Source organism: Acomys minous (assembly GCF_964271855.1).
Source record: "Acomys minous genome assembly, chromosome: 4".
NCBI lineage: Eukaryota > Metazoa > Chordata > Mammalia > Rodentia > Muridae > Acomys > Acomys minous.
Window position 1 is genome coordinate 35844459 of NC_140486.1, and position 10058 is coordinate 35854516.

The following is a 10058-nucleotide window of genomic DNA, read 5'->3' on the forward strand; positions in this document are numbered from 1 at the left end:
AACGTTCTTTAAGGATGGGTCTTTGAGTTTATTCATGCACTTTTCTTTCAGAGTCTTCAGAACAACAGCTTATACATATCAGAGATTCAATATCTGATTCATAATTCACAAATGGACATTGCAGAGAAAAATAAGAACAACAACAAACACTTGTCCTGGAGCAGGTTGTTAAAATGTGATGTGCTTAAAAATGAGATGTAGAAATATTTTTTTCTTATAGTAAAATGCTATCGTATGTTGTGCTTGGGAAAAGAAACAATAAAATGAGCTAGCCTTCAGTCACGTGTGAATTTGACAATTTTGGAGAGCCATGAATTTAACATGCATACACACTTAGAAACTTCTAAAATAAACAAATCCCTCAAAAACTCCTCATGTGCTCCCTGGAACAACACCATCTGTTCTAGTCTGAATACCAATTGCTATGATAAAACAAAGACCAAAACCAACTTGGGGATGAAAGGATTAATTTTTACAAGTCCTGGGTCATGAGTTATCACTGAAGGAAGTCAGGGCAGGAATTGAAGGCAGGAACCCAGAAGCAGCAACTTTTCTGGCTTGCTTCCTTACTCATACTGAGCTAGCTGTTTATACAATCCAGGACCACCAGCCCAGGGGGTGGCACCACCCACAGTGAAATGGGCTTTCCTTCATTAATTGGAAATCAAGAAAATGGCCACAGGCCAGTCCCATAGAGGCGACTTCTCAGCCTAGCATTCATCCCAAGTTTCTAGTTTGTGTCAAGTTGACAAAAACAAATTGGTTCACCATCTGATGTCATCCATTAATACGCTGATTTTTCCATTTCCATAAGTATAGATTTATAGTCTCAAAAACTTAAGAGACAGAGCTCAAAGTACAGACTGAACACTTGTGAGTGGAGTCAGCAGCTGTTTTGTCCCTTTACTTGAGTTCTCTTCATTTACAGAAAGTTCTAAGAATATACGCAACACTTACAATAGCAGAAGTTAGATTCAAGGAAAATATCTCCTATTTTAAACATTTGTTCAGAGTGTGATGTACAGCAAAGATTAAGAAGCACTGACATTAAAAGAAAATTGACTTGGTCAATGTTATTGAACTTGGCATTTTTCTGTTATATACAATGTAATTTGAAATTGTGTGATAAGATATGTTGTTGTGAAAAAGGAAAGTTGCACACCGGTGTATTTGTTAACCTTTGTGATATTAGAGAAAAAAAAACTGTTAGAAATCATCAAGTTTGCTTGTTCTAGAAAACCATATGTTATCCACAGTAAAGTATCTACTTAGGCTGTGCCAAGCACCATAATAATAGTAGAATCGAACATCCACACATAATTTGAGTGATTTCAGTTATTCTACATGTAAAAATTGTCCTCAACAGTGTCTGAGTAGCATTTGCACAGTTCAGGAAGAGTGACAAGGATCATAAGTAAACATTCTGTACTTACATTATTTGTATATTTCAGCTGAAAGCGAATCTGGGAGTTTAATTACTTTGAAACATCCTATCTTTCCATCTTCAGTGAATAAATAAATAAATACACAGACCAACTGATGCAATATTAGGCAGCATTTGTCTTACGTTGACAGGCTATCTCGTGAGTGTACTCTGATTTGGCCATTAATTAGATAGGGTTTTATACTTTTCATTTCAGTAAATATTAGTTTCTGCCTCTTGTTTAGAGATGATATCACTGATTTTAGCCTTCAAGATCATACAGGAAATCTTAATTTAGAGCACATTTTCCTAATGACCTTTCAATATAATGAAAACAGTTTGCTCATATGACACAAGAAAAAGAATAAACAAACAGGAATTTAAAGTAGAACTATTTCTTGTATTTTTTTTAATGCAGTAGAAAGGGAATGGCTCACAACTAATAATACAAAAATACACATGTTGTCATGAATCAATTCAATACTTGTTTTTGCCTGATTAAGAATTCAACAAGTTCTCTAACTTATCATATACAGAATAAAGCAAAAGCAATTGTCAAATCAGAGCCATCATGATAGAGCCTTCCCTTAAGTACAATACAATAACAACACATAATTACTTCCCCAATTATTTTTTTCTTCACTGAAAAGACCTGTACAGGACTGGAGCTGTAGAGAAGTAGTAGAGTGCATGTACAGGCCTTTGGTTGAGTGCTCAACTCTGAAGCACACACACACAGACACACAGACACACACACACACATACACACACACACACACACACACACACACATGCACATACACACGCACACACACACACACAGACACACACACATACACACACATACACACACACACACACACACGCACACATACACACACATACATACATGTGTGCGCACACATACACACACACACACACACACACACACACACACACACTCCATGAAATACTGGAATCATGCTTATTCGATTTTCCTTTTATGTTGTAAGCCAGGATATTGAAAACTGTATAACATTCACAATTTACTGAAGAACTTCTTTATTTGAAGAATGAAAACTGCAGAATCTAATTTATTTGCTATTAATGTTGCTTGAGTCCTGGTACCTAAATTTAAGTGTGCCTTGCCCCGCCCCTACACAAAGAAAAAGGAAAGAATAGAAAAAGAATGTTACCAGTAAAATATTAAACCACATAGGATGGCTTAAATACTTTTTTAGTGTCACTCTGAATATGAAAAGGCATCTATATGTATATTCCTGCTGTTAGAAGAAAAGATTAAAATAAAAACTTCTCTAGAAGATAATTTAACAATGTGAATTGAAGAATATAAAATTTCTATTTTTTATTAAGAAAATACAAAGCCAACTTAAGTAGAAATAATACCATAGAGTGGTGAAGTATCAAGTCACCAACACAAATGTGACAGTTAAGCTTCACTTTTGCTCAAATGGCTTTGAGCAAGGAACTTAACCCACATCACCTTAGTTTTCTTCTCTGTAAAATGAGAAATAGAAAGTATAAGGATTAATTAGATCGGTTAGTATTTTAGAAGAGGACCTGGTAGAAAGCAACACATTTTTTTTTATCCTTGTTCATTGCCAAAGCTGCTGCTCCTAAGGATATTTAATAACCACAAAAAGTTACAAATAATTGTATGTCTAATATTAACCGAGCTATCACTTACCTTATAGCTACAGAATAGTAGTTATACTCTAGTGTTTCTAAAGAAAACAAACAACAGCACTGTATATAATTCATATTTTTCTTCATCCATATCAAAATAGCCAAACCAAAATGCTAAAGATAAGTATAACAAAATGTTCAATATTTTCTATTTCTGTGTATTATTATGTTTTACGTTCTCATTTGAAGTATCCTCCCAGATGTTTTACAGGATTACATAATTTCTGAAATCATAAAAAAAATTCTTTTAAAAATAGTATCCTTTGTTGTGCATTGATTTCACATTGGCAGCTTGATATCTTGGTAGCATTTATCAGACTTTCAATCAGAAATCAGTCATTAATCTGTTGCAGTTTTTATCACCTACTCCTCAAAGATTGCCTGTCAATATTTTTATGGACTAGCTCCATAAGAAGGCCAAAGCTTCTATTTTGTTTGGGAAAGTACGTTTAGCTCAGATTTGTATTCCTTTTCCTATTCCGAATAGTTAGACTTAAGTGTTTGAAATCCTCAGAGCAGCAGGGTGGAAAAACACAGTCCAGGTAACAATGAAATCTATTACATTGATTTTATTATCTATCGCTTTACTATTGCCTGAAGCCCACTATTACTTTAAGGCTGCTCGAGTTTCTTACCAGCTAATTCTCTATGTGTTAAATGATTTAATTCATTATAAGAGAGGGAGAGAGGGGTGAGGCCGGTTATTAACTATCAATATGCTCGCAGAATCATTCTCTCTGAGGAATGAGAGAATTAAGAAAAGGAAAGTTTATTTTAACCTTTAGTAAATGCATCTCAGTCTTGGAAAGGTAAAGCTATACAGTGGTAAAGGTGCAGTGGTCCATGCCACTCAGCGTCCCGTCGGCTTCCATTCACTCAGGATTTCAGGACTTAGGGAATGCTTCAGAGATCATTCTCTATAGTTTGCCCTAATAATGCAGTTTATATGCACGGATTCAGTAACTAAAAATACCGTAGGATTTCCCAGAGCAATAAACCACAGAACTTCAAATAATAAGTCAACAAGAAACACGCTTAAGGGGCTCAAGAGATGGCTCAGTGGTTAAAAGCACTGATTGTTCTCCCGGCCGACTTGGATTCAATTCCCAGCACCAGCATGTTAACTCACAGCCATCTGTGAGTCCACGTTCAGGGGATCCTATGCCCTCTGCTGGCCTCCAAGGTGCCCAAGTATGCATACAAGCAAAACACATAGTGCACATAAACTAATAACAATATTTTTCTAAAAAGAAAGAACATGCAAAAATATCTGACAAATAATTGTGAATCCTATTTTTAATCAATGTCAGATAGATTTTCCAAGTTTTCTAAGTTTAACATCAGATGCACCTATCTTATTTTCTATGGAATTGTAAGAAACATCATGGGTGCTTTCCATGCACTCCTTTGTGAGCCGACCTGGGGAATCCATCACGAAATAATTCTAGCTCACTAACACACCCGTTCCTGTTTTGCCTCTATGATGCCTACTCACAAGTGCTGCTCTCATTTAATATAAATGTGATTTTATATATTGTATGTTAAATTTTGTTCCATTCATATAAAAGTACTGTGACAAAATTTAAAGCAATGAGATGTTACAAGAAAAGTTCAAGGCTATAAATATTCTGAATGAAAGATAATTCAGCTAAAGCACTTAAGACTTATTATTAGAGATTCCAGTAAACAAACATGTAATGCAGAACATTTCACAATTTCCATCTGCAGAAAGGAACACACATATTATTTCCACCATTTTCAGCTATCTGAGAAATGTTTAAAAAGTAGATTTGTTTCACATTTCGTAGTGGAGAAATGACCACTAGCATGTGCTATCCCATTGTGCTTAATTTAATTCCTTTAATTCTAGAGTTTCACCAACACTTTATTTTTCAATTTATTAAAAACATGATTTAAAAAATATATTCCAATGATGCATTTTGTTAATGTCTTTTCCTGTCTAACTATTCAAATATTGTTCATACTGCAAAGGAAAAAAAATCATGTTTTGAGTTTAGATTTCTACAAAGCTCTTACCCTTCATGGAGGTCTCAAATATTTACTTACAACACACACATATATGTGATGTATTGCAAACCGATACATTTGTGTCCACCATGAAAATCTGGTTAAATTGTAAGTTTCTTAGGGTTCATATCTTAATGATTTCTTACATTTCACTTTCTGCACTCACAGAATACCATACAACTGAGTATACAGTAGTACAGATTTATAAACGAACAGGTACTAACTATTACTTGGCTTCAACTTCTTCTTTACATCAATAATCAGAGTACTTAGTAAAAGCAATAGCGTCTTTGTATATTATCAATGGCTAATGATAGATTAAATGTACCCTAAGTAAAATTTGTGCATGTGTTATTCATGTTAATAACAATCAAAATGCAACAGTACTTGTAACTATAGGTGCAGTGTCTGGACACATGTAGATAGCTATATTTTACTGTTGTTGGTTTTTTTTTTCATCATAGCACAGAAAAATAAATGCTTCATAATACTTATGAAAATCTCAAGTTGTTTTGAGTTTTTATTCAAGTGTGAAGGTGAATAAAAGTGCCTTTGGGTTGTCTACAAATCTCATGTCTCTCTTTATAATACCCACTTCAATTATAACTGATTAAATAATTATTGTTAAACAATGAATCAGAAAAAGATACCAGGACTCTTCTTACTGAACAAGGACTGGAGTTTGTTTTACTAATTATTAAATGTTTTAAACAGCTATGATAGGCATCAGATCTACCCTGCCTATCTGAATTCTAAAAAACTACTAATAAAATAATTAATAGTGAAAATACAGAGAGAGAAAAGGAGGAGACTAATGGGAAGGTTTGGAGGGTAGAGAAAGATGGGGAAATGATATAAATATACCAGAACTTCAAAAATGTAAATATACCTTAATTTAAAAAATATTCAAGTAGTCAAACAAAAATTAAGTGTTGTTGGTGAGTTTGTACAAAAATAAAAGACAGAATGTCTAAACCTTCATTTGTAATTAAAATGAAAACCAAAAGGGTAAATAAATCTATATAGTCATTGACAGCAATTCAGGTGTTTTCATTCCAAGTTAATAAAAGTTCACTGTTAAATTAAATAGAAATACATTATAACTTAAAGTCATATCAGGACTTTATCAATACAGGAATTTGAATTTTTAATATAATGATTTATATTATGTATAACTACACATCATTATGTACTGTCAGAATATTAAATATGACAACTGACATATTAATTTCAACACTTATATGTACAAGTCTTGGGTAGAGGAATGAATAAGCTTTGTAGAGTAGACAAAAGTTTTCAGTTATGTGTTTCTTTAAAACTCCATGAAACACATGCTTTAGTCATGTATGCTCAATTATTCAAAACAGATCAAGTCTGCACAACTGCAAGATGCCATAGGTTAAACATGCCCTATAAATATTTTGTCCTGGAAATAACTCCCATTCTTCTTATATAAATAGCTTGTTTTAAAATTTAGTTCTAGTATATACACTCCCATATGCGAGCCTAGGATGATAATGTCCACAGCAAAGTTACTTGACAGTGATATCACATCATTTATCACTCATATATTTCAGGTCTGTGCTGAGATTTTTACCCACATAGGCCTTGAAAGTGAATGAAACCTTGTAAGGCATCAAATGAAGTTATCTCTTCATCTGTTTTATTGCATTTTTATTCCTTTATGAAAAACCTCTTTCCCTAGTAATTATAAAAATATATTTTTTAAATGAATACACAGAAGGAACAACAGAGTCCTCTATTTACATCTCCAGTTCTGGCTAAAAGCCAGAGAGAGGGTAAATGTTTTCCTGTATATTTTCTTGTTCTTAAAATCCCTAAATAGTAAAAATGAAAAGAACTAAGGCCCTGAGTAGTGGTTTCTGCTCTATTCTGTCCAAAACAGTAAGTTTCTGGACACATTGCTGTGGCCCAGAGAGGCAAATTTTTGGCTAGCTGCCTTTCTCTTACTCTCATTCCCAAAACAAAACAATCTATACCCTTTGGTGCTATTGGTTTCCCCTATCAACTACCCTTAAAAAAAAAAAAAAAATAACAACAACAAAGCAGGAGTGTGCCAAGAGGAACTCGTCTAAATTGTTCCTTTTTAAAAACCATGGTAATATTGCAAATGAAAACACAACCTGAAATACAGCAGGTAAAAAGGTAACAAAGAAACAAACATCTTTGGACTGGGATTTCAGTGCTTAACCCTTCCATTTGCCAACAAGTTGTGAAACAAGCTTGCCCAGGAAGACCCTGCAAATGCAAACAAGTTTCCTGACCCATCAGGGTCTATGATTACTCTCGGGACCTTGGCAGTAATTGTGATTTATTTGAGGAGAAACGTACAGGAATGAATTCATCACCAACAAAACGAACTCTGGCAGGCAATGGTTAGTCTTAACGGGCTTGGTGTAATTCCGGGAAGACGCCTCTCATTTGGGCTAGAAATGACAGGAAGATAATCTCTAGAGCCCAGTCATCCAAACAACCCCAAATTCCCTCCCTCCTGGCTTTAGGAACCCACTACAATTTCAGATTTAGGCTAGGATTGGCCCTCCCCCTTATCTTCCCAGGGAGACCACCACCACCTGTGAAGTTTGCCTTATTGCAGCTGGGACTGCAGACTCCCTCACCAAGACTTGCACCAAAAGCCCACCAGCCAGTGGAACAGCACTCTGGGCATCACCACTACCTCCCTCCCAGCCACAAGAGTCAGCCAGGTTGATGAGGAGAGCCACCTCAGGCACGCAGGCCCTCAAGGGACCCTGTGTCCCTAAGACTGCCTGGATTATGCAGCCTCAACCGGGACACCTCACCTCTGCCAATCCAGTTCACCCGGGTGGGGAGGGGCGGGCAGAGTACGAGGTGGGGGGATGGGGGTGGACACTGGCAGGGGAGGGGAAAACAATCCCAGTTCTGAAGAGCCAGGATGCAAGTGGCAAGACCCCAAAGCACACAGAATACACACGGTTACGCACATACACCCTCCCCTGTAAGCCCTACTGCTCAGGTTCAGTGCCAAGTGATGACAGAATTAAAGGAAGGGAGTGAAGAATGGCGACATTCGGGGTGTCGCGAAGGCCCAGAGTTGCTGGAAACATTTGGAAAAGGGCAGGGGAGGCTTCAGGAATTGCGAAAGTGAGAAAGTCCCAGCCATCTCTCCTTCCCCAAAGCTGGATTCTACTGTCGGTACCCAAAGTCGCCTTCTTTTTGGTAGGGCTTGAGAAGAGAGGAGAGGAGCCAGAGCCAAGCTTCCCCTTCCCAGTGCCCTCCCTGGCCTGGCCCAGGGCCCAGAAGCCGCCCCCTTTAGCTCAGCTTCCAGGGGCTGCCAGGCCAGGGGCGGACTTGCCAAAGGACTCTGGGGGAAGCAGCCGGGCAGGCAAAAAGCACCATTCCTGCTCAGGCCAGCCAGTGCTCCCGTCTTCTCTTGCCGACACACCCCCAGTTAACCCCTTTCCCTGACACCACTGACAGTCCCGTGTAGGCAGTAGCTTGCCTCTATCCCTTCCTACCGAGTCCATCGATTAAAACACTAGTTGATTTCTGTCTGATTAAAAAAGACAGAAAGTGCTACAACTCTTCTCACGAGTAGCCAGAGCAAAGAAAGTCGGTCTGCAGGCATCCCTCCTTAGTTGCCAGGAGTTTGGAATTGCTATGGTCCCAAGCGGGAAAAAAAAAGGGACCGGAACCCACCCGAGGGGAGCGGAGAGCCCGGCTCTCTCCCCACCCCCGCGCGTCTCACCTCCTTAAGTTCTTTGGCTACGTCCTTCAGGTCGCCCAGGACTAATTCCAGATCCTCCACTATGATCTTGATCTGTTCCTTCACCTTGGTTTTGGAGGCTGCCGGCGGTCCCTCGGCTGCAGAGGACGAGGAGGGGTTCCCCTTAGACTTGGCGGACATTCTTCGGGGGGGAACAAGCGAGCCAGGTCAGGATAGGCGAGCGAGCGGAGGCTGCTGCGCGCCCGGGTCCCTGGCGCTGCTCCGGCCGCTCCCACCCCAGTCCCCCCACATGTCGGCTGCTCGGCGGGCAGCGGCGGGTGGCTGCGTGGTGCGCTCGGCCGGGCGGCCGCACTGTGGTGCTGCCATCAACTCCCCGAGACCAGGCGCTCGGCGCGGGGCTGCAGACGGGCGAGCAGCGCGCCTGCGCCTCCTCCCGCCGCCGCCCGCCGCTCGCGCGCACACTCCCGGGTGGAGAGGGGCCCGCGCGTCGTCGCCGAGGGTGCCGTCAGCTGCACCGCCCCGGGAACATCCCACTGGGGTCTCTCACAGACCTCCTCGGCGTCATGGTGCCTGGGGACAAGTTCAGGACTTGTCTGCCCTTACATCCCCTTTCCAAAAAGCCCCTATCACTGCAGGCAGCAGCTGCTTGTCTTCAAGCTAGAGCTCCTCTCAGCTTCGCCCTCCAGGAAAGACCTGGCTCCATTCTTAGGGAACCACTATGTGATCAGGAGCTGGAGTCCCAGTCTGAAAGTGACCCTAAATGTTTATCCAGAGCTAAGGAATATCCAGAGACCTCCAATCCCTCTCCTGGTGACCAAGTTGAAAAGACTACTGCAGCAGGTCTGGATGTGGGGGAGGTGGGTGCTGCAAGGTAGTGGACACAGCTAAGACCACACAACACCTGCAATCCTCAAAAATGACTATTGTGCTTGGAAGAGGTAGGCTAGCATTGCTGAGTCTATGAAGCCAATAGCAGATTTATTCTGGCGCTCCCTTGAGACTGCCTGAGTCATCTTTCTTATCTATGCCAACCTCCACCCCACCCCACCCCCCCTTTCCTCTTTTCCTGACCTATGCTAGGGTAGGTTTTCAGTGAGGAATATCTCCAGGGAAAATGTAATGAGAGTTTGCCTCCAACTTCTCCTCTGTAAATGGTTCTGTCTTCCAAGTCTTGCGCTTCTAAACAAACAGAAA

At 39.8% G+C, this 10058-nt stretch overlaps 1 protein-coding gene across 2 annotated transcripts in view; it reads right to left on the bottom strand.

Annotated features, from left to right (window-relative positions):
• PRR16 (proline rich 16) overlaps positions 1-9331 on the bottom strand; it is a 281666-nt gene extending 272335 nt beyond the window's left edge. For both annotated transcript variants that reach the window (XR_014778425.1, XM_084778051.1), the window contains exon 1: positions 8886-9331. Coding sequence is in view for 1 of the 2 variants with exons in the window: in XM_084778051.1 (XP_084634177.1) it covers positions 8886-9044 (159 nt within the window). In the remaining variant the exon portion in view is untranslated. The remainder of the gene's footprint in view (positions 1-8885) is intronic.
• Positions 9332-10058: the final 727 nt, after the last annotated feature.